At 43.9% G+C, this 25,626-nt stretch overlaps 1 protein-coding gene across 1 annotated transcript; it reads left to right on the forward strand.

Annotated features, from left to right (window-relative positions):
• The first annotated feature begins 2,712 nt into the window (after window positions 1-2,712).
• psmd9 (proteasome 26S subunit, non-ATPase 9) lies at window positions 2,713-25,525 on the forward strand. The gene is made up of 6 exons (XM_068055569.1): window positions 2,713-2,916; window positions 10,231-10,333; window positions 11,077-11,270; window positions 13,527-13,628; window positions 16,759-16,847; window positions 24,622-25,525. The coding sequence occupies exons 1-6, from the start codon at window positions 2,728-2,730 to the stop codon at window positions 24,647-24,649; spliced, it is 705 nt and encodes a 234-aa protein (XP_067911670.1). The 5' UTR covers window positions 2,713-2,727; the 3' UTR covers window positions 24,650-25,525.
• Window positions 25,526-25,626: the final 101 nt, after the last annotated feature.

Consider the following 25,626-nt stretch of genomic DNA (forward strand, 5'->3'; position numbering starts at 1 on the left):
CCTACAACAGCACCTTCCAAACGCCTGACCTTTACCACTCAGAAGGATGAGGACAGCAGACTTATAGGACCACCACCACTTGCATGTTCCTCTCCAAACCACAGACCATCCTGTCTTGGAACTGTAACACCGTTCCTTCACTGTCCCTGGTCAGAAATTTAGAACTCCCTCCCTTCCTAGCAGCACTGTGGGTGTACTTACACCAGATGGACTGCAGCAGTTCAAGAAGGTGGTTCAGTGCCACTTTCTCAAGGGAAATTAAGGATGGGCAACAAATGCTGGCCATGCCAATGGGGCTCACATCCCCTGAGTGAATTTGAAAAAAAAATAGCTGCAACAGCAAGTGCCAATTGACATGGGAACATCAACTTAAAAATGAAACTTATGAATAATGAAAAGTTCATGAAATTAATAAGTAATATAGATATTAAATAACATTACACCTATTTAACTTTAGTAGTGACAAGGACACATAACCCCCATGGCATTTTTTCAAGAAAGAAAATTGGTTCCTAATTATTCAGAAATTACATTATAGATGCACGTTGGTTATTATTCACAATTGTTATGGGTGAGATGTCAGACAGGATACACATACTGGAAGTAGTTTTTGTGTTGGAGGGGCATTTGTGGCAGCCGTCCGGAGACTCATTGAGGGACAACATTGTACAATTTTGATGGTTGGCCTTTATCATTAGGAGTCACCCTTTTAGGATAGAGATGAGGAGAAACTTTTTCTCTGAGGGTTGTGCGACTTTGGCACTCTGCCTCTGAAGGTGTGGAGGCGGGGTCATTGAATATTTTTAAGGCAGAGGTAGATAGATTCTTGTTAGGCAAGGGAATCAAAGGTTTTTGGGGGTAGATAGAGTGTGGAATTTGAGACACAAACAGATCAGCCATGGCTCAATGGCTTACTTCTGCTCCTATTTCATATGTTTGTATATGATCAGTGAGCTGCTAGTGTGAAAGGCACTCTCAGTCGGCACTGGGACACAAACCAACCCACTGCTCAATGGGGCCTCTGGTTGACTCATTGATCTGATTGTGGCAACATTCTCCTGATCCAAGTGTATTGGGAATGGGGCTGGTCCTCAAGCTGGAAACCTCTGCCTTGCTGTGTAGAGCAAAGAGTGGAAAGGATGGAGCATTGCTGCAATATAAAAGCATTGTGTTTGCTGCCAGGAGAGCAGGCACAAACCTATGTGGTGTGCTGCTGGTGATTGCACATTAATAGAGTGGAAATCCATGCAATTCATTAAGTCTGCAGTCAGTGAGACCTTATAATTGGAGAGATATTGCAATCTGTGTGAAATCCAGAACTCTGTCCTGCTTCTGAATATTGCTGGGGAAAGTGATGAAACTGCTCCAGCAAACAAGGTTTCAGTGACCTGCTTAATACAGCATGGAGTGCTGATTGACTGACCTGACTGATGCAAATAACTTCAGGACAGCAGTAACCTCGATTGCAAAATGCAGTGATGGAGCAGCTCTGGCAGTTGGTTGCAGGTCTATCTGTTGCAGCCTCTCTCAAGAAGGACAGCCTCCTTATGTGCTGTTCCTTGGAGGTACAGGTATATTATCCAGCAACTATTAAGTCTGATTGAAGGGTAAGGATTCTGTGAGTATGTCTTCTTATACTTTAGTCCCCTTCCAGGTGTTTTCTGTTTACTCCTTCTTCCTGCTGCTGCTCCTCTTATCAGATTTGGATTACCAGAATGATTCCTACAAAGAAATAAATGCAATATATGGATTAAGAGTTTAGAATGTGCAGCAGTATTATACTAATCTGACAATAATCCCATATTCCCTACCACATCCCCACCATTCCCCTACCACCTACCTACACTACGGGCAATTTACAATGGCCAATTTACCTATCAACCTGAAAGTCTTTGGCTGTGGGAGGAAACCGGAGCACCCGGTAGAAACCCACGCGGTCAAAAGGAGAACTTGCAAACTCAGCACAGGCAGTACCCAGAACAGAACCCGGGTTGCTGGAGCTGTGAGGCTGTGGTGCTAACCACTGCACCACTGCAATGCTCCTTGCTGTTTGCTGAGCCCCCTACCTTTGCGTCATCAGGAAGTTTCAAGATTATGCTCTGTGTCATCTATACATATATCGAAGTATAACAACAGGGAGGCCAACAACTGAACAGTGTTATGTGCAATATCAACAACAACTTCTATTTGTGAATTCTGGATCTTAGGGCCGAGGCAAGGTGGAGTGATTATAAAATTGGGGTTGCTCAAGAGGCCAGAAATAGAGAAGTGTAGATATCTTGGAGGGTTGTGTGGTTGGAGTACATTACAGAGATAGAGAGGGGGTGAGGCCATGGAGTAATTTTAAAACGAGGATGAGAATTTTAAAATCAAGCCGTTGCTTATCTAGGAGCCAATGTAGTTCAAGGGTGATGGGTGAAAGCGATTTGATGCAAATTAGGAATTTTGGATGACCTCAAGATCATGTGGAAGCTGACTGGGGCTTTAGGGAGGGTTAAACTCACAGGGTGGGGGGAGGTGAAAAGCAAGTGTCACAGTCATATAGTCCGACTGTTCCAGATTGCTCATTTTCAGCTTGTTAAGATGAGTTGCAACTGGTTAAATGAACACAACGAATAAGATCTGAATTCTATAATTGAACCACACTCTTTCCTGGGCTTGCAGAAATAGCCACAACCAATGAGGCTGCTAAGATCGCGCCCACCTATGACACTGGTATTTTGAAATATGCGGTTGTGGTTTGACGAGCAACGGCTTGACTGCTGTCGGGAGCCGTCGTTTGCCATCGGGATAATGTCGGACGAGGAGTCGGAAAGTTCCTCGACGAGAGTGACGGTGGTGGACGTGCAGCAACTGGTGAAAAAGAAAGATGCTATCGAGGCGCAGATTAAAGCTTACTATGATATTTTGGAAGCGGTGAGTGGTTAAAGAGTGACCCGGTTGCACAGTGCCTTCAGGAATCCAGCTCTTCACTGCTGGCTCTTAGTTAGCAGTTGTACACAATGCGCTGTTTGGATATCACTCAAACACTAATTTTCGGGCCCCACGCAGTTCGGGAAGGGAGGCGGCCGGGGACCGAAAATACCGGCGTGGCAGTTTTTGCAACGCCGTTCCCAGGTAATGTCAGAGTCATTTATGGCACAGAAGGAGGCCATTCGGCTCGCGGAGTCCATGATGGTTCTCTGTGCAGCGATCCAGTCAGCCCCCATTCCACCGCTCTGTCCCCACAGCCCTGCAAGTTTATTTCCCTCAAGTGCCCATCCCCTTTCCTTTTGAAATCATTATCTCCGCTTCCACCATCCTGGTGGGCAGCGAGTTCCAGGTCATTACGACTCGCCTAAAAAAAAAATCTTCCTCCCAATCCCCTGCATCTCTTGCCCAAAACCTTCTGTGTCCCCTAGTTAGACCTTGTAGCATCAGTTAACGGGAACAGTTTTTCCTTGTATAATTTATCTCAGCCTGTCACAATCTTGTACACCTCTATCAAATGTCCCCTCAATCTCCTTTGCTCCCGAGAACAACACCAGCTTTTCCAACTTAACCTTGTAACTAAAATCTCCCATCCTGGAACCATGTTGGTAAATCTGCTCTGCACCCTCTCAAAGACCCTTGCATCCTTCCTAAAGTGTGGTGACCAGAACTAGAGACAATACTCTAGAGCTTTATAAATGTTCAGCATAACCTCCCTGCTTTTGTACTCAATGTTTGTATTTATGAAGCCCAAGATTCCATATGCTTTACTAACCATTCTCTCAATACATTATTATTCTACCACATTCAAAGATCACGTACATGCATTCCCAGGTCCCTCTGTTCCTGCGCCCTCTTTAGAACTGTGATATTAAGTCTATATTGCCTCACCATATCCCTTCTGCCAAAATGCATCACCTCACACATCTCTCTTTTAAATTCCATCTGCCACTTGTCTGCCCATTCTGCTAGCCTATCTATGTCCGGTTGCAAGCGATTTGTGTCATCCTCACTGTTTGCCACTCCTCCAAGTTTGGTATCATGGGCAAATTTTGAAATTCTACTCTATTCCAAGATCGAAGTCATTTATATATAGCAAGAAAAGCAGTGGTCCTGGCAGTGTCTACCAATCTCCAGGCTGAAATAATAACCATTTACCACGACTCTGTTTTCTGTCCTTAAGCCAATTTTTTATCCATCATCCTGAGATGAGGGGATGTCCTATTGCATGAGCCTCAAATTTGACCAGCTTTTTATGCAGTACTTTATCAAATGGTTTCTTAAAATCCATGTAGATCTAGGCAACGACAACGGCAAACCCAGCCCTGTCAACCCTGCAAAGTCCTCCTTACTAACATCTGGGGGCTTGTGCCAAGGTTGGGAGAGCTGTCCCACAGACTAGTCAAGCAACAGCCTGATATAGTCATACTCACGGAATCGTACCTTACAGACAATGTCCAGGCGCTGCCATCACCATCCCCGGGTACCTCTTATCCCACCAGAAGGACAGACGCAGCAGAGGTGGCAGCACAGTGGTATACAGTCGGGAGGGAGTTGCCCTGGGAATCCTCAACATTGGCTCCGAACCCCATGAAGTCTCATGGCATCAGGTCAAACATGGGCAAGGTAACCTCCTGTGATAATTACCACCTACTGCCCTCCCTCAGCTGATGAGTCAGTACTCCTCCATGTTGAACAGCACTTGGAGGAAGCACTGAGGGTGGCAAGGGTGCAGAATATACTCTGGGTGGGGGAACCTCAATGTCCATCACCAAGAGTGGCTCAGTAGCACCACTACTGACCGAGCTGGCCGTGTCCTAAAGGATAGAGCTGCTAGACTGGGTATGCAGTGGGTAGTGAGGGAACCAACAAGAGGGAAAAACATACTTGACTTCATCCTCACCAATCTGCCTGCCGCAGATGCATCTGTCCATGACAGGATTGGTAAGAATAACCACTGCACAGTCCTTGTGGAGACGAAGTCCCGCCTTCACATTGAGGATACCCTCCATCGTGTTGTGTGGCACTACCAACGTGCTAAATGGGATAGATTTCGAACAGATCAAGCAATGCAAAATGGGCATCTATGAGGCGCTGTGGGCCTTTAGCAGCAGCAGAATTGTACTCAACCACAATCTGTAGCCTCATGGCTCGGCATATTCCCCACTCCATCGTTACCATTAAGCCAGGAGACCAACACTGGTTCAATGAAGAGTGCAGGAGGGCATGCCAGGAGCAGCACCAGGCATACCTCAAAATGAGGTGTCAACCTGGTGAAGCTACAACACAGGACTACTTGCGTGCCAAACTGCATAAGCAGCATGTGATAGACAGAACTAAGCGATTCCATAACCAATCAGATCTAAGCTCTGCAGTCATGCTGCATCCAGCCTTGAATGGTGGTGGACAAGTAAACAACTAACTGGAGGAGGTGGCTCCACAAATATCCCCACCCTCAATGATGGGGGAGCCCAGCACATCAGTGTGAAAGATAAGGCTGAAGCATGTACAACAATCTTCAGCCAGAAGTGCTGAATTGATGATCCATCTCGGCCTCCTCCTGAAGTCCCTAGCATCACAGATGCCAGACTTCAGCCAATTCTATTCACTCCGCGTGATATCAAGGAATGACTGAAGGCACTGGATACTGCAAAGGCTATGGGCCCTGACAATATTTTGGCAATAGTACTGAAGACCTGTGTTCCAGAATGTGCCGCGCCCCTAACCAAGCTGTTCCAGTACAGCTACAACACTGGCAACTACCCGGCAATGTGAAAAATTGCCCAGGTATGTCCTGTACACAAAAAGCAGGACAAGTCCAACCCGGCCAATTACCGCCCCATCAGTCTACTCTCGATCATCAGTAAAGTGATTGCGCACTGTCGATGACCTCGTCTATCAAGCAGTACTTGCTGAGCAATAACCTGCTCGGTGACGCTCAGTTTGGGTTCCGCCAGGGCCACTCAGCTCCTGACCTCATTACAGCCTTGGTTCAAACATGGACAAAAGAGCTGAACTTGAGGTGAGGTGAGAGTTACTGCCCTTGACATCAAAGCAACATTTGACCGAGTATGGCATCAAGGAGCCCAAGCAAAACTGAAGTCAATGCGAATTGGGGGCGGGGGGCAAGCTCTCTACTGGTTGGAGTCATACCTAGCGCAAAGAAAGATGGTTGTGGTTGTTGGAAGTCAGTCATCTCAGCTCCGGGACATCACTGCTCGAGTTCCTCAAGGTAGTGTCCTAGGCCCAACCATCTTCAGCTGCTTCATCAATGACCTTCCTTCAATCATAAGGTCAGAAGTGGGGATGTTCGCTGCTGATTGCACAATGTTGAGCACCATTTGCAACTCCTCAGGTACTGAAGCAGTCTGTGTAGATATGGGCTGATAAGTGGCAAGTAACATTCACACCACGCAAGTGCCAGGCAATGACCATCTCCAATAAGAGAGAATCTAACCATCTCCCCTTGACCTTCAACGGCATTACGATCACTGAATCCCCCACTATCAACATCCTAGGGGTTATCATTGACCAAAAACTGAACTGGAGTAGCCATATAAATACCGTGGCTACAAGAGCAGGTCAGAGGCTAGGAATCCTGAGGCGAGTAACTCACCTGACTCCCCAAAGCCTGTCCACCATCTACAAGGTACAAGTCAGGAGTGTGATGAAATACTCTCCACTTGCCTGGATGGGTGCAGCACCAACAACACTCAAGCTCGACACCATCCAGGACAAAGCAGCTGCTTGATTGGCATCCCATCCACAAACATTCACTTCCTCCACCACCGACGCACAGTGGCAGCAGTGTGTACCATCTACAAGATGCACTGCAGCAACGCACCAAGGCTCCTTAGACAGCACCTTCCAAACCTACGACCTCTACCAACTAGAAGGACAAGGGCAGCAAATGCCTGGGAACACCAGCACCTGCAAGTTCCCCTCCAAGTCACACCATCCTGACTTGGAACTATATCGCCGTTCCTTCACTGTTGCTGGGTCAAAATCCTGGAACTCCCTTCCTAATAGTACTGTGGGTGTACCTACCTCTCATGGACTGCAGCGGGTCAAGAAGGCAGCTCACCATCACCTTCTCAAGGGCAATTAGGGATGGGCAATAAATGCTGGCCTGGCCAGCAACACTCAAATCCCACGAATGAATTAAAAAAAAAATCCACCACATTCTCTTCATCCTTCTGTTACTTCATCAAAAAATGTAATTAGATTAGTAAAGTACGATCTGTTTTTTACAAATCCGTGCTGGCTCTCAATTCACTCAAACCTCTCCAAGTGCCTGTTGATTTTTTTTTTCTGATTGTTGTTTCTAAAACTGCCTGCTTCATGATTAAGGCCAACTAAAGTTTTTAAAGAATTCATTATGAGCTTGTTGGAGCAGGTGTTGAAATCTTCACAAGGGTGCATGGGTTGGAGACTCTGAGGCAGACCAGTTGAAGAGAGGAGGGTCTGTCATGGCTGCCCCAGGGAATTATTCCGGCCCCAAAAGAGGGTCAGCGACATAGAGGAGGGGTCTTGGCCTTGGGGAAGCAGTTGCCCATGGTACTGCACTGGTGGCGGGGTGAGTGGGCAGTCAGTGCTCGGGCATTGCAAGGGGTTGTAGCTCTCCTGGCATCGGGAGGGCAGAAGAGCAGCAGGCAATGTTGCCAATCTCAATCGGACAGCCTAGACTGGTTGGGTGCGCCCTGCAATACCCTCCTGCAAGGGTCTTGGTCATAGAACACAAGAAATAGGAGCAGGAGTAGGCCCATCAAGCCTGCTCCACCATTCAAAACGATCATGACTGATCTTAGGATTCAACTCCACTTTCCTGCTGGCTCACCATATCCCTTGATTCCCTAAGAGACCAAAAATCTATCTATCCCAGCCTTGAATGTATTCAATGATGGAGCATCCACAGGCCTCTGGGGTAAAGAATTCCAAAGATTCACAACCCTTTGAATGAAGTAATTTCTCCTCATCTCAGTCCTAAATGATCAGCTCCTTATACTGAAACTGTGCCCCCATGTTTTAGATTCCCCGACCAGTGGAAATAATCTTTGTGTATACCCTATCCACTCACTTTAGAGTCTTGTATGCTTGAATGAGATTACCTCTCATTCTTCTAAACTCCAGAGAAAACAGGCCCAATTTACTTAGCCTGTCATCACAGGACAGCCCACTCATCCTAGGGACCAATCTAGTGAACCTTTGCTGTACCGCCTCCAATGCAAGTATATCCTTTCTTAAAGGTGGAGACCAAAACTCCACACAGTATTCCAGATGGGGTCTCTCCAAAACCCTGTACAATTGTAACAACCCTTCCTAATTCTTGTACTCCAGTCCCCTTGCAATAAAGGTCAACATGCCATTACTGTGCCTGCATTTAGGAAGGCAAATGCCTCTATTTAAGACGTCCAGGATCCCGTATGCTTTGTTAACCATTCTCTCAATATGTCCTGCCACCTTCAAAGATCGATGCACATGCACTCCAAGGTCCTTCTGTTGCACAAAATTAGAACTCATGGGATTGGGGGAAATATATTAGCATGGATTGAGGTTTGGTTTATGGACAGAAAATAGAGAGTAGCAATATACAGGACATTTTCATGTTGGCAGGCTGTAACTAGTAGAGTACCTCAAAGATCAGTTCTTGGGCCTCAGTTTTTACAACCTCTATTAATGTCTTAGATGAGGGGACTGAGTGTAACGTATCCAAGTTTGCCAAAGTTAGGTGAGAAAGTAAGCTGTGAGGAGGATCCAGAGAGGCTACAGAGGGATATAGATGGGTTATGTGAGTGGGCAAGAACATGGCAGATGGAATATAATGTAAAGTGTGAACTTAATCTACTTTGGAAGTAAAAACAATATTTTTTGAAAGGTGATGTTTGCATTCAGAGTGACCTCGGTTTCCATGTGCATAAATCACAGCAAGTTAACATGCAGGTACAGAAAGCAATTAGGGAGGCAAATAGTATGTTATCTTTTGTTACAGAGAGATTGGAGCACAGGAGTAAATAAGTCTTATTACAATTATATAGGGTATTGGTGAGGCTACACCTGGAGTACTATGTGCAGGTTTGGTCTCCATACCTAAGGAAGGACATACTTGCCTAAGGAGTGCAACAAAGATTCACTGGACTGGTTCCTGGGGTGAGGGGATGTCCTATGAGGAGAGATTGAATACACTAAGCCTGTATTCCCTACAGTTTAGAAGAATGGGAGATGATCTAATTATATAATTTATACCCTTTCAATGAGGTGAAGATAAATTCCTTCACTCAAAGGGTTGTGGATCTTTGGAATTCTCAACCCCTTGAGAGCTATGAATGCTCAGTCGTTAAGTATATACAAGACAGAGATCGATAGATTTTTGGGTATTAAGGAAATTAAGGGATATGAGGATAGTTGGGAAGTAGAAGTTCGGCCATGATCTTGTTGAAAGGTGGAATGGGCTCAAAGGACCAAATGGCTTACTCTGCTGTTATTCCTTGCATTCTAAAAGTTAATGAAACCTGTCATACTCTGGCACATTGGAGTGCTGATGTATATCTGGTGTGATGTCATAATCAACCATCGACAAATAGAACACATCCAGTTTCCAATCTACCGAACTGACTAATTTACTTCCATTATCCAAACTTCTGATTCAGGCACAAGATATATATATACATCAGCTTGCATTGTATAGTGTAGCAATACATTTGATGTGCCATTTGTTGCTCAAATCATTAAATTATCTATTTATTCGGTGGCATGAAGTGTTTGAATAAATAAATATTAATAAAGCTATGACCACTTGTTTCATGAGTATCTTGTACTGGCATATATTAGAATTAAATCATAAAATTGTAGAATGATACAGCACAGAAGGAGGACATTCACCCCATCATGCCAGTGTCAGCCTTTTTGTAGAGCTATCCAATTAATCCCACTCCCTGCTCTTATTGCACAGCCCTGTGAATTGTTTGCCTTCAAGTATTTATCCAATTGTCTTTTGAATGTTGTTATTGAATCATCTTCCACCAGACTTTCAGACAGTGCATTTCAGATCATTATAACTCTTGTGTTTTTTTAAAAAAGAAAGTCCTTATGTTGCTTCTGGCTTTTTGCAACCACCTTTACCTTTAAGTCTGGTAGTAAATGACACATGTAGGCATCAAGGCTGGGCATGGAAAAGGAACAAAATCAGCCAAAAATTATGGTTTTCAAATGTTTCATTTGCATTTTAGCACTAATTGTAGCTGTTGAACCTGTGACTTACAGCAAAACAAAGCTGGAATGGACGAACCTTTAGTTGATATTGAAGGATATCCACGAACCGATATTAATGTTTATGAAGTTCGAACAGCCCGGCATAATATCATTTGTAAGTATTGATATATTTGAAAAATGTTATGATGTAATAGAAAGGTAATTATGTTGCTTTAGGCTATGAACGTTAACAGTTTAAGTGCTACAAAAAAGATGAGTATCTGAAGCTTTATAATTCTATGAGTAGACTACTGGACCCTTCTAACTCAAATTAAGACCATGATGCTCATTCACATTTGTCTACCTCATGTAGGTGACTTTTTCTGCTTCTTGACTGGCTTGTAAATGAGTTCCTTAAGATGGCCGAGTGCTTTGTCATGGGTTAGAATAAAATGACCTGTCCGTCCCACAAATTATTTCTTCTCTTGGAAGGTATATACAATGAATTGATAGTGACAGTAAGAAAGCCACAGTCATCTCTGTTTCTTTTGAAGGAGGGGCAGTTTAGAAGGCAGTGAAAAGGGATAAAATTAAAGATTTTTTGTATTTTGGCTTTTTTTTTTTGCATTCATCAAGGTGAGTAATAACTGTGTTTGAAAGTGAAACAATTTTGAAACTCTGCCTCAGCATCAAAGGGAACCCAGTAGTCGATTACCTCACCTTAAGTAGAAGTTTCTGGTCTCTGTGTGTGTATGTGTTTTTTTGCCTGCCATTGATGGTAGACCTGAAATTGAGTAAGGAAGTTCCAGGCAGTCCTACAACTCTGGCATTCAAGTCTGGTATGGCAGGTATTGCTGTGCCCAAACATTTACCTAACCTTATGTAAATGTGCTGTGGATGTTTTCTGTTTTTTGTAAGGTTTACAAAATGATCATAAAGCCTTGATGGAACAGATTGAGAAAGCATTGCACCAGCTGCATGCACGTGACAGGGAAAAGCATAGACTGGATGAGGTTGAAGTGCATCAAGAAGCAATGGAACAGGAGAATAGTGTACCACCTGCTTTTGCCAAAATAGGCACTGTTAGTCCAGGCTCACCTGCTAGTATTTCAGTAAGTACGGAAAATCTGCAAGTACCCAAGATTATTTTTTAAATGTATTATAAATGACATATCTTAAACTAAATTATTTTCCATGCTGAAATTTTTCTTAAACATATGTCAAATGATGTTGCTTGTTACATCTGAAATGTTTAAATTAAAGAAGTCACTGGCGTCTTTGTTTTCCATTAAGCACTGTATAGTATTCCGGTCAGCCGTTCATGTAATGACTGTGCAACCTTAAAATGATATCATTTCGTCGAGGGCAACCAGTATTTTATGCTAAGATTATAATGTTTTCTTATAATTATGTGCAGGGTTGTTCTTAGGACCCATAAACAGTCTGTTCATACTCAAGTTGTCTTTGGGTCCATAAGGAGGTTTAAGGTCATAAATGGCTTTTTAAATCGTAGGTATTGAAGAACTGGGAGCCTGTATAGCAGGACTGCTGCAGGAAAGAAGACAGGCAGTAGAATTTTCCATGAATTGAAGTTTACAGTGTGGAGGATGGGAGGCTGGCCAGGAGAGCATTGGAATACTCTAGCCTGGAGGTGCCAAAGGCATTGATGAGCGTTTCAGTAGTAGATTAATTGAGGCGGGTGATGTTACTGAGTTGGAAATAGGCAGTCTTTGTGATGGAGTGAATATGGGGTCAGCTGCTCAGCTTGGAGTTACATAGGGTGCCAAACTTGTGAATAGCCTGGTTCGTCCTGAGGTAGTTGCTGGGGAAGGGGATGGAATTGGTGGTACAGGAATAGAGCTCGTGATTAAATTCATTGTCTGTGGCTCCAGTCTGCCAACGTTTAACTGGTGGTAATTGTGGCTCATTCAAGACTGGATGTTGGAAAAGCAGTCTTGATAGCCCAGAGGCAGAGGAAGGATGGAGAGCAGTGGTGAAAAATAGACCTGGCTGTCACCCACATACAAATGGAAACTGATTCAATGGCTGGGATTTAAACCTAGGGCGGACGGGAACCGGCCACTGACTGAAAAGTCGGTGGTGAACCTGCTTCCGCCTTGCTTGGGGATCCGACCCGTATTTTGCAGGTTGCCGGGCTTTAATTGATGTGAGGCGGGACTTCCACTCACTTGAGGGAGCGGTGGCCACTGCTGGGACTATAGCCCAGCTTGAAGATGATGTTGGGGAGCCCGGAACAAAGGTAAGTTTTGGTTGCGTCTCCAGGGGTGATCGAGCGGGCCCTGGCGAGGCGAGTGGTTGGGGGGATGGGGAGGGTGTTTTGGGGGTGGTTGGGGCAGTGGGGTGGCTTTCCATTGGGCACAGGGTGCCTGATCATGATAAGTGGCCATTTAAGGACCTTGATTGGCCTGGGGTGGGCAGGCCGCTTTTCGCTACCGCTCTGCATAAAGGGCTCCTGGAGCCTCCCGCTCCATTTTACACCAGCCACCCCACCACCACCATCCTGCTCTTTAGAGGGGGGGGGGGTGTAAAATTCACCCCTTTGTTTTCGAATGCCGTTGCCAAGGGGAAACATATTAAATTACAGGGGGCCAAGGATAAATCCTTAGACAATATTTAAGAGGTAATGATGCAGGCAAGAAGAGAAACCATAGCTGGATATGCTGTTCCTGTGATTGGAAAGGTAAGTGTGGAATCAAACAAAGGCAGTTCCACTGAACTGGACAATGACGGCGATATGTCGAAGTAAGATGATATAATTGCAGACAAGACGTAACGGAATAATCCACCACGGTCATGGAGGATGTCAATTTTGACTTTAATTAGGGCTTTTTCCAATGATGTCAGGGTGGAAACATGATTGGAAAGATTCAACTATGGAATTGGAGAAAATAACACAAATTTGGCTTAGAGACCTAGTGTTGGAAGGTGGGATTAGAGTGGTGGCTTGTTTTTTCAGGCGACGCAGACATGATGAGCTGAATTGTCTCTTTCTGTGTCGTAACTTTTCTATGGGGGTGCCAAGACATTCAAGATCTTTGAAGAAGTAGGGGAGATGAGAGATGGGGAGGAAATTAAATGATAGTAAGCCACATGGTTCAGTTATCCAGTGCGCTGTGTGGCTGGAACAGAAAATAAATTTTACACCACTGTAGAGTTATCTGTTCATTTTTCATTATCTTGAAGTAGATGTGTGATAATGAGTGAGGTTGAGGGTCACAAAGAGTTGAACTCCACTTCCAAGTGCAAAAATATTTTGTGGGAACAAATACTGATTGGAAAATAAATTACAGTGGTGTTTGGAAAAGAAGGCAGTTTTATACATGCAGACTCTTTCTCTTTTTTTCTAGGGTTTGCAGGTTGGTGATGAAATTATAGAATTTGGCTCTGTAAATACACAGAACTTTCAAAACTTGCAAAATATTGCCACAGTGGTCCAGCATAGTGAAGGGGTGAGTACCTGTACCATACTGGTGGAAAACACTTTTTGTTACATTTAACTGTGTTCTGAAAAAAATTAAAATGTTTTAAATTATTTTTTCTTGAACTTATTGCAGCTTACTAAATACAATTCAGATTTATAAGAAGCTTTAGATTGTAGTTATCATGTTGATGCCTTTAATGCCCTTGATATTTTCTTTGAAAATTATAACAATGGCGTGTCACAAATTTATTCCAAGTAAAGTCCATTTGAAAGTTATTTTCCCTTTTAACTTTTAACTTTCAACTGAGCCTGCATCATTACCTAGACGCAGGAAAGGGACAGGCATGTGACCAACTCTATATTCAGGCGGCATTACTTCTAACTAGCTGTTGAAAAATGCTTTCGGTATGTATTGATTTGATCTCTAATTCTCTCATCTCCTGCTCTAAAGCAAAGTGCTCACTTTGGCAATTCCTCCTGCTCTTCTCCCTCACCACACCCAACCCCAACTAGCCTGGCAAGATTAGAAAATTGTCGAAGAGAAATGGGGTTGCAAATCAAGGTGTTTAAAATTATGAAAGGATAAGACAGAGCAGATAGAGACTACTTCCGGTAATTGAGGGTCTAGAATGAGGACATGTAGATATAATTAAACACAAGAGGTTTAGGATAGAGAGCAGGAAATCTTTTTTTGCACAAAGGATGTGGAGTTGACGTTTAAAACAAACACCATGTTAACATTTAGGAATAGGTTAGATAGGTGCTGGAAGTTAAGGGATCGGTGGGTACATGAGATTATCACTGCTGCTTCTCTGGAGGGTAAACTGGTGTGCTGAATGGCCTGTTTCCTTTTTGTAACTTCTATGTAATTCTGTTCCCCTACTGAGTGTCACTTAGAAGCAGACGGAGTAGATAAATTTAGCAGAGGTCTTAAACATTTTTATTCCTATATATTTGTTCATCAGTAAATTCTGCTATCATTCTATTGCATGAGGTCTAAAAGTACTGGCGAGAAATCTACTTCTATTTTCAAAAGTGATGTGAAAAAGTTAATTTACAGAAGCAAGAATAAAGGTAATCGTAAATAGAACAGAACATAAGAATAAATTGAATAGTAATTTTTAAATTCATAGTGGCACCCTGTGTATTGTTGCACACTTATATTTAGTTTATTTTTCATTTCCAAAAGTGTCTCTACCACCACTGACTGGGGTAATGGACGAGGATAGAAACATATTTTTGTGCACTGTTCATTTTACTATTCACTTTATGATATCAACTTGGCTCAATAGGTAGTATTCTGACCTCTAAATCAAACTCTAGGTTCAAATTAATAACAAAACTAAGCTTTTTGTTTTCATGGAGTCTTTCAATCATATATAAAAATTAATGCAGTGTTACCATTAATTTACATATATCTTAAACAGCTGGCACTAATAGACTGAAACTTCAGGTCCATAAAATTTGAATGGGACATCTTTAACGCCCACCTGAACAGGCAATTGAATCCTTGGTTTAACATAAGGTTAGGACCTCTGACAGTGCATCATTCCTTAATACTGCTCAACTTGCGAGAGTGGAGTTTGAACCAGTAAACTTCTGATTCAGAGGCAAGAGTGCCATTTCCAAATGCAAATAGAACTGAGTTGCCTGGACTTCATGGACCAATTGCCAGTGGTATAGGCTTGACATTGCTGAGTGTCATGCAGGCCCCCACGTGCCATGAATGAGGCACATTAATTTCACCACATAGATATTAAATTTCAAATTGTGGCTGGGAAGAAGAGAAGGCCTGTACAAGGAATTGCCAGGCCCCTGGCCAGAAAGACATTTTTGCGTATTAGCAGACAATGTTGGAACAAAGGATCATTCCCTGACCCACCCAATACACAAAGCCAGAAGTGGTTATACCAGTCACGTGACTACCCTGCTTGCCAACTTGGGAAGTTAAATTGTAGAGACGTGTTTGGACTGGCAGAAAGCTCTTTGCTCCTGGACTGAAAAAGTCCTCCTCTCCTCCTGTCTGCTTCCATCTCTTTCTCATGGAACTCCAAAACCCACTGAAGACACATGAACCCCAAGAGAGAGAAAAGTATCCTACAGTGGACAAGGTTTAAGAAGAATACTGGGCCCCAACGGAAAGCAAGACCATATCTTCAATCAAGGACTCTGCAGCGAGCTCGAAGCACAGTAACAAAAAACCCTCCTCAGAGATTGCCTCAAACTTTTCCACTTTTTTATTTCTTCTCTTTTCTGTCCCTATCTGCATGTGTGTATCGCGTATGCATGCTAGCATGGGCGTGTTCTGTATCCATAGGCGTTAATCGAATTAGAGTTTGTTTTAATAAATGTCACTTTTCTTCTTTAAAGCTAAGAAAGCCTGTTTGTGCTTGTCTCTTTGCCTTATAATTGGAAAGCGGTGAACAAGGATTCACCAAGGGGGAGTTCAAAACACAGTGTGTTTAAAATTAAACCCTGTTACAGTAAGACCAGGTGAAGGCTGAGAGGGACCCCTAGACTCCTTTCTCACCTGGTCATAACACTGAGTTAAACTGACATTCCAGCACAGTACTGAGAATGTGCTGCATTGTTTGAAGTGCTGATTTTAGGATGGATAATAGACTGAGATACTATTTGCCGATTCAGAAAAGAGCAGGGTGTTGTGGTCTCCTTGTCAGCATTCCTCCCTCAGCCGACACCAGATTAACTCGGTGCTTTTGTATGGGATCTTGCTGTTCACAAAATGGTTGCAATGTATGCTTACATAACAGTCAGTGCATATCAAAGTAATTCATCATGTGTCACATGCTTTGAAATATTTCTGGGAGATGCAATAAAGCACTATATAAGTGCAGGTCACTTTGAAACCAGTAAGAGGAAAAGTTATTTTTATCTTTGCATAACAGCAAAACAAATAATTTTGTCAAACAAAAGTAATGTGTTTATTTGTGAGAAAAATTAAGGTAGTGTGATATTTAATCCTATTAAGGTCAACAATTATTAATTTCTTCATGTTAAACTATGAAAGTAATTAACTTTGCTCATTGCGCTGATTTCACATTTTATAAGATGGAAAATGCAATACCTAGTGACTGTTATCTTGGAATTTATGCTGATTTACCTCTTTTGGCTTACTGTCGTAATATATTTCCTTACAGAAACCTCTAAGCGTAACAATTATTCGAAATGGACAGATTGTACACATAAGTCTGACACCTCAGCGATGGAGTGGAAGAGGATTGTTGGGGTAGGTTTCATTCTATTGAGATAACTGAGTAGAAACTTCCAGTAAACATCAGTGTACAGGGCACAAATCATTGATTAATCAAGGAGAAGATTGCTCCTTTTTATATTTATATAAACAATACATCAACAACCAACTATACATCGAATATAAGACAATGGCCTCAAAGTCACTGGAGAGCATGTTGTCATCCTTGGTAAAATGAGCAATTTCCTGTTCTAAATAAGTGATGTGCTGCAAGATGGATTAAAGGTGCATTTTTATTGCTAAAGAAGAAAACCCAGAATATTTGTGCTCTTACATGGACATGACAATGTTTTTACAATGTAGTGATGGCTTTCAGCAGCACTGAATCAAGAAAGAAAATTGGATGCATATTAATAATCCCTCTTAAATCAGAACCTTCAAAAACACTCTAGTGGAAAAGGGCTATTCATAATTATTTCTGTCTTTTAAGACATTTTGATTATCTGTCTTTGTTTAATATACTATTTAATACATTTGTGAGGTCTCCTTGCAGACTAAATAGCTTTATTTTTGAATTACATTATCTTTTTCTAAGATTGAGAGAATTGGAAGCTTTGTTTAGAAGTTATAAAACTAAATTCTTAAGTAATCCATCAATTAAATTTGAGTTTAAAAAAACATTTTCAAATAAGTATCTGAAATTAGTAGCAGTGAGTTGACCAACTCTGAAGTATATTTTTTCATTTAAATATTTAGAGATTCATTGATAGCATTCAAAGCACAATTATTTTTCTTCCAATTGCAAAGTTTCTGTGTTAGAAGCTAAGACAGTTTCTTGGGTACAGTGATGCTGGTCAGTTCTATCTGAGTATCTTGTGTTCATGGATGTGCCTGTACTGCCCAATACTCAAGTATACAATAGATATATAAGAGTGTACCAATTGTATTTCCTTGTGATTCAAACTGAATATGTCTTTCATATGTGTGCTTCTTCAGTCTTGTCAGTGTATCGAAAGGAACAATTGGTAAGGCAAGGTCTGACACGAATGTTGGGTTAATTTATTTCACAGCAAATGAGCAGACAGACCAGCAGTTATGTTCAGTTTCACTTAGTTCAATCAGTACAATTTGTCTTTACTTCGAACAGATCTAGCAATGCAAAACTGGGCATCCATGAGGCGCTGTGGGCAAATCAGCAGCAGCAGTATTGTACTCAACCACAATCTGTAACCTTATGGCCTGGCATATCCCGCACTCTACTATTGCCATCAAGCGGGTGACAAACCCTGGTTCAATGAAGAGTGCAGGAGGGCATGCCAGGAGTAGGACCAGGCATACCTCAAAATCAGATATCAACCTGGTGAAGCTACAACACCGGACTACTTGCATGCCAAACAGTGTAAGCAGCATGCGATAGACAGAGCTAAGCGATGCCATAAGCAACGGATCAGATCTAAGCTCTGCAGTCCTGCCACATCCAGCCGTAAATGGTGGTGGATAATTAAACAACTAACTGGAGGAGGTGGCTCCACAAATATCCCGATCCTCAATGATGGAGCCCAGCACATCCGTGTGAAAGACAAGGCTGAAGCATTTGCAACAATCGTCAGCCAGACGTGCCGAGTTGATGATCCATCTCGGCTTCCTCCTGAAGTCCCCAGCATTACAGATACCAGACTTCAGCCAATTCGATTCACTTCACATGATATCAAGAAATGACTGAAGGCACTGGATACTGCAAAGGCTATGGGCCTTGACAATATTCCGGCAATAGTACTGAAGACCTGTGTTCCAGAACTTGCTGCGCCCGTAGCCAAGCTGTTCCAGTACAGCTACAACACTGGCATCTACCCAACAATGTGAAAAATTGCCCAGGTTATGTCCTGTACACAAAAAGCAGGACAAGTCCAACTCGGCCAGTTACTGCTCCATCAGTCTACTCTCAATCATCAGTAAAGTGAGAGGTATCATCGACAGCGCTATCAAGTGGCACTTGCTTCGCAATAACCTGCTGAGTGACACTCAGTTTGGGTTCCACCAAGGCCATTCAGCTCCTGACCTCATTACAGCTTTGGTTCAAACATGGACAAAAGAGTTGAACTTGAGGTGAGGTGAGAGTTACCGCTCTTGACATCAAGGCAGCATTTGACCGAGTCTCTTTTGGGCCTCCTTATCTTGAGAGACAATGGATACGCGCCTGGAGGTGGTCAGTGGTTTGTGAAGCAGCGCCTGGAGTGGCTATAAAGGCCAATTCTGGAGTGACAGGCTCTTCCACAGGTGCTGCAGAGAAATTTGTTTGTTGGGGCTGTTGCACAGTTGGCTCTCCCCTTGCGCCTCTGTCTTTTTTCCTGCCAACTACTAAGTCTCTTCGACTCGCCACAATTTAGCCCTGTCTTTATGGCTGCCCGCCAGCTCTGGCGAATGCTGGCAACTGACTCCCACGACTTGTGATCAATGTCACACGATTTCATGTCGCGTTTGCAGACGTCTTTATAACGGAGACATGGACGGCCGGTGGGTCTGATACCAGTGGCGAGCTCGCTGTACAATGTGTCTTTGGGGATCCTGCCATCTTCCATGCGGCTCACATGGCCAAGCCATCTCAAGCGCCGCTGACTCAGTAGTGTGTATAAGCTGGGGATGTTGGCCGCTTCAAGGACTTCTGTGTTGGAAATATAGTCCTGCCACCTGATGCCAAGTATTCTCCGAAGGCAGCGAAGATGGAATGAATTGAGACGTCGCTCTTGGCTGGCATACGTTGTCCAGGCCTCGCTGCCGTAGAGCAAGGTACTGAGGACACAGGCCTGATACACTCGGACTTTTGTGTTCCGTGTCAGTGCGCCATTTTCCCACACTCTCTTGGCCAGTCTGAACATAGCAGTGGAAGCCTTACCCATGCGCTTGTTGATTTCTGCATCTAGAGACAGGTTACTGGTGATAGTTGAGCCTAGGTAGGTGAACTCTTGAACCACTTCCAGAGCGTGGTCGCCAATATTGATGGATGGAGCATTTCTGACATCCTGCCCCATGATGTTCGTTTTCTTGAGGCTGATGGTTAGGCCAAATTCATTGCAGGCAGACGCAAACCTGTCGATGAGACTCTGCAGGCATTCTTCAGTGTGAGATGTTAAAGCAGCATCGTCAGCAAAGAGGAGTTCTCTGATGAGGACTTTCCGTACTTTGGACTTCGCTCTTAGACGGGCAAGGTTGAACAACCTGCCCCCTGATCTTGTGTGGAGGAAAATTCCTTCTTCAGAGGATTTGAACGCATGTGAAAGCAGCAGTGAGAAGAAAATTCCAAAAAGTGTGGGTGCGAGAACACAGCCCTGTTTCACACCACTCAGGATAGGAAAGGGCTCTGATGAGGAGCCACCATGTTGAATTGTGCCTTTCATATTGTCATGGAATGAGGTGATGATACTTAGTAGCTTTGGTGGACATCCGATCTTTTCTAGTAGTCTGAAGAGACCACGTCTGCTGACGAGGTCAAAGGCTTTGGTGAGATCAATGAAAGCAATGTAGAGGGGCATCTGTTGTTCACGGCATTTCTCCTGTATCTGACGAAGGGAGAACAGCATGTCAATAGTCGATCTCTCTGCACGAAAGCCACACTGTGCCTCAGGGTAGACGCGCTCGGCCAGCTTCTGGAGCCTGTTCAGAGCGACTCGAGCAAAGACTTTCCCCACTATGCTGAGCAGGGAGATTCCACGGTAGTTGTTGCAGTCACCGCGGTCACCTTTGTTTTTATAGAGGGTGATGATGTTGGCATCGCGCATGTCCTGGGGTACTGCTCCCTCGTCCCAGCACAGGCATAGCAGTTCATGTAGTGCTGAGAGTATAGCAGGCTTGGCACTCTTGATTATTTCAGGGGTAATGCTGTCCTTCCCAGGGGCTTTTCCGCTGGCTAGGGAATCAATGGCATCACTGAGTTCCGATTTGGTTGGCTGTATGACCAGCTCATCCATGACTGGTAGAGGCTGGGCTGCATTGAGGGCAGTCTCAGTGACAGCATTCTCCCTGGAGTACAGTTCTAGGTAGTGCTCAACCCAGCGGTCCATCTGTTTGCGTTGGTCAGTGATTATGTCCCCCGATTTAGATTTGAGGGGGGTGATCTTCTTGATGGTTGGCCCAAGAGCTCTCTTCATGCCATCATACATTCCTCTGATGTTTCCGGTGTCTGAGGCCAGCTGAATATGACTGCATAGGTGTTGCCAGTAGTCGTTTGCGCAATGCCTAGCTGTTCTTTGTGCAGTACTTCTGGCTGCTTTAAGTGCTGCGGATGTTAAATCGCTGGGGGCTTTCTTGTAGTTCAAAAGTGCAATGCGCTTAGCGGCTATGACAGGTTCCAGCTCTTCATTATGAGATTGAAACCAGTCTGCATTTCTCTTCGCACTTTTGCCGTAGGTGGTCAAAGCTGACTCATAGATGGCGTCTCTGATGTGGGCCCACTTGGTCTCAGCATCCCCTGTGGGAGTGTTTTGAAGGGCTGTTACAAGTGAATTTAGAAATTTTTGTAACAGCTGTGGGTGAGAAATTCTGCTCGTGTTGATGCGCGGGTGGCCCTTCTGCTTGGAATGATGCAACTTCTTTGGTCTGAGTCTAACCTTGCTGCACACCAGGGAGTGGTCGGTGTCGCAGTCCGCACTGTGGAAGCTGCGTGTGATTTGAACACTGTTTAAGGCGGCTCGCCTTGTGACAATGAGGTCTAGCTGGTGCCAACGACGTGATCTTGGGTGCCTCCATGAAACCTGGTGACAGGGTTTAGTGTGAAAGAACGAGTTGGTGATGCAGAGGTTATGATAGGTACACAACTCAAGCAGTCTCTGCCCGTTCTCATTCATCCTTCCAACGCCATAGCGCCCAAGGCAGGAGGGCCATGAGTCATGGTCGGCCCCAACCCTGGCATTAAAGTCCCCCAGCAGGAATATGTGTTCGGTGTTGGGGATGCTGCTAATGATGTTATGGAGTTGTTCATAGAACTGGTCTTTAGCTTCAGGTGCGGAACAGAGTGTTGGGAGCATAGATGCTGAGTAGGTGTACTGGACCAGAGGTGGTGAGCAGTCGGATGGACAGTATGCGTTCCGAGCCATTTGAGGGAGGCTCTATCATGCTGAGCAAGGAGTTTCTGATGGCGAAGCCCACTCCATGCTGTCTTGGTTCTTCAGGATCCCTGCCCTGCCAGAAGAAGGTGTAGTCTTGCTCTGCTAGAGAGCCACTCGCGGGGATTTGACCGAGTATGGCATCAAGAAGCCCTAGCAAAACTTAAGTCAATGGGAATTGGGGAAAACTCACCGCTGGTTGGAGTCATACCTATCACAAAGGAAGATGGTTGTGGTTGTTGAAGCTCCAGGGCATCACTGCAGGAGTTCCTCAGGGTAGTGTCCAAAGCCCAACCATCTTCAGCTGCTTCATCAATGACCTTCCTTCAACCATAAGGTCAGAAGTGAGGATGTTCACTGATTTGTACAATGTTCAGCACCATTTACGACTCCTCCAAATACTGAAGCAGTCCGTGTAAAAATGCAGCAAGACCTGGACAATATCCAGGCTTGGGCTGATAAGTGGCAAGTAACATTCATGCCACACAAGTGCCAGGCAATAACCATCTCCAACAAGAGAGAATCTAACCATCTCCCCATGACCTTCAATGGCATTATGATCGCTGAATCCCCCACTATCAACATCCTAGGGGTTACCAGTGATCAGAAACTGAACTGGAGTAGCCATATAAATACCGTGGCTACAAGAGCATGTCAGAGGGTATGAATCCTGCAGCAAGTAACTCACCTGCTGACTCCCTAAAGCCTGTCCACCATCTACAAGGCACAAGTCAGGAGTGTGTTGGAATACTCTCCACTTGCCTGGATGGGTGCAGCTCCAACAGCACTCAAGAAGCTCAACACTATCCAGGACAAAGCAGCCCACAAACATTCACTTCCTCCACCACTGACGCACAGTGGCAGCAGTGTGTACCATCTGCAAGATGCACTGCGCCAAGGCCCCTTAGACAGCACCATCCAAACCCACGACCTCTACCACCTCGAAGGACAGGGGCAGCAAATGCATGGGAACACCGCCACCTGCAAGTTCCCGTCCAAGTCACACACCATCCTGACTTGGAACTATATCGTCGTTCCTTCACTGTCGCTGGGTCAGAATCCTGGAATTCCCTTCCTAACAGCACAGTGGGTATCTCTATCTCACATGGACTGCAGCAGTTCAAGAAGGCAGCTCACCACTACCTTCTCAAGGGCAATTAGGGATGGGCAATAAATGCTGGCCTAGCCAGCAACGCCCAGATCCCATGAATGAATTTTTAAAAATTATAATGCAAAATAATGAACAAAGTACACTTCCCCGCATCAGTTGTCCTACATCACTTAAACAAAACATCTTCTAAATTCTCTGCTGCAGGCTACTTGTGAATCTGGCGAAAGCTTGCCCCAGCAGCTTTCTGTTTGAAGACCCTACTAAGATCCTATGACTTTGCCTCTGTTCATAGACAGGAAAGAGGAAAGATGTTCCAAAGCAATGGGTTTGCGTGTTTATTGATTCCATGAGGCAGGCTAACTAATTATTTATTTACATTCTATGGGAAAATAACATCAAAGCTAACTTAATAACATTTTAATTGCCTGTTGTCTAAGTGCCTTTTTTCAACTTGTGTGAATACACTATCATTTAAAAAACAAAACTTTAAAAATAACTTTTTGGCCTCTATTAACTGTCCCATGCCAGGTGGGAGAGGTTCCTTTGGTGCAGTGGCACTGATATTGACTTAAATATTGGAGAACACGTCCCCAAAGTGGCGCAGTGGTTAGCACCGCAGCCTCACAGCTCCAGCGACCCGGGTTCAATTCTGGGTACTGCCTGTGTGGAGTTTGCAAGTTCTCCCTGTGTCTGCGTGGGTTTCCTCCGGGTGCTCCGGTTTCCTCCCACATGCCAAAGACTTGCAGGTTGATAGGTTAATTGGCCATTATAAATTGCCCCTAGTATAGGTAGGTGGTAGGGAAATATAGGGACAGGTGGGGATGTGGTAGGAATATGGGATTAGCGTAGGATTAGTATAAATGGGTGGTTGATGGTCGGCACAGACTCGGTGGGCCAAAGGGCCTGTTTCAGTGCTGTATCTCTAAAACTAAAAACATGCCTGCTGCATTTTTTTTAAACAACGGTGGATATCGGGGCATCCAATAGTTGGGCACTTAATAAAAATCATTAAATCATGCTCCTTAGCGCAATTGGAAGCTTGATTTCAAATTTGTTGCTGCACATGTTTCCCAGGGTTCATGAAAACCCTGCAGTGAAAGGGAGATAGGAGCTGCGAGTTCCACAAATTAAGTGTCGTCTTTGCTTCTTGTTTTTGAGAAGGAGCAGGAGTGCTCAGACCAACCCCTTCAGCCTCCCCACTGCCAATCATGGCCTTTCTCTTTCTCCCTGCCACTGTGCACCCACCATCCCCCCCCCCCCCCCCGCTCCTCCGGTCCAGTATCCGTTAGCCGACTTCCCCACCCCCAGCCCTCAATTGCCAGAATACGACCCTTCGAGTCTCCAGCTGCAGCGCCCTGCTGCTGATGTTTCCTCCTGACTGCCAGTTGGGTTGGGTAGCACACTCCAATCTGGCTACTGTGTCTTCAACACCTCAGTAGTACATAGTACTGGCAAGTCTGAGATCACTAGACAAATCTTTAAGTGTTTTGATACATTTTGCTTCCAAAATATTTGGTAGTGTAATATGTAATGTAAGATCTCTTGTAGAACATTTACTATTTGAGCAGAAAATAATTCATATCGATTTCTCTCTTTCCAGGTGTAATATTGTTCCTTTACAGAACTAAACATCATTGATCCAGCATGAGAAAATCTTCACCTACTGCAAAATGCTCACAGAACAGTAATGTGAAAATTGGAGCAAAGCTGGACATTGGAACATTAGGGCTACCTATTTCAGCCATAGGTTTTGAATCCATCGAACCTGAATTTAAACCAGACTTTTAATTTGATTCTGCTATATTTTCTGTACAGATGTTTTTCTCTGTTCTTTCTGTTTTCAGATTTAATTTTAAACTCTTTGATAGTTTTCTGTAACCATATCATTCTTCAACTGAGAGGGTATTGAGACAGCCTTTGCCATTGCTACGATATATTTGATGAAAGAATGGGTGAAAGGTTGAACTGATTTTGCTGTTTATTTCCACTCTTTTCTTCCTGCCTGCCCAACTCTCACTCCCATTCCTCCCATTTTGGTATAATGTGTAGTAAATTTCTAATCCCAGTCAAGTGTGGATTTCAAACTCAGGACATTATGTGCTTCAAAATTAAAGTATTTAGATAGGTTATTAGGATTGTTGGGATAATTTTTGCTTTGGGAATAGGTCAAGTGCTTGGTTGAGCATAATGTGTTTTCAATATACCTATGCATCACTTTGATCTACAAAAATGAAAATGTGTTTTAAAAAGAAAGAAAAATGGATTTTGCCACATGTTTGAAATGACTAGTTTTTTTTATATTGGTTTAAGTTTTTGGATCTTTACCCTTTTAAAATGCTGAATATAGATTTATATTTCATGTAAATATAGGAGCAGTTTATGAATAAAATAAATTCCATGCGTGACAAGTATGGTAGTGTCTACCATTAAAGTTTTGTTTGAAGTATGTGGAATTCATATATTTGATAGAATTAAAGTTGAGCCAGCCGATGGTGGAATCCCTTGACGAGGTTATGTGCTGATCATTTGTTTCCCTTCACGAAAAAGAATATTTTTTCCAAGTTATGATTGTTGATAGTTGCGCTGGGGTGGGAAAGGACTTGTG

This window comes from Heterodontus francisci, chromosome 23, assembly GCF_036365525.1.
Source record: "Heterodontus francisci isolate sHetFra1 chromosome 23, sHetFra1.hap1, whole genome shotgun sequence".
Lineage (NCBI taxonomy): Eukaryota > Metazoa > Chordata > Chondrichthyes > Heterodontiformes > Heterodontidae > Heterodontus > Heterodontus francisci.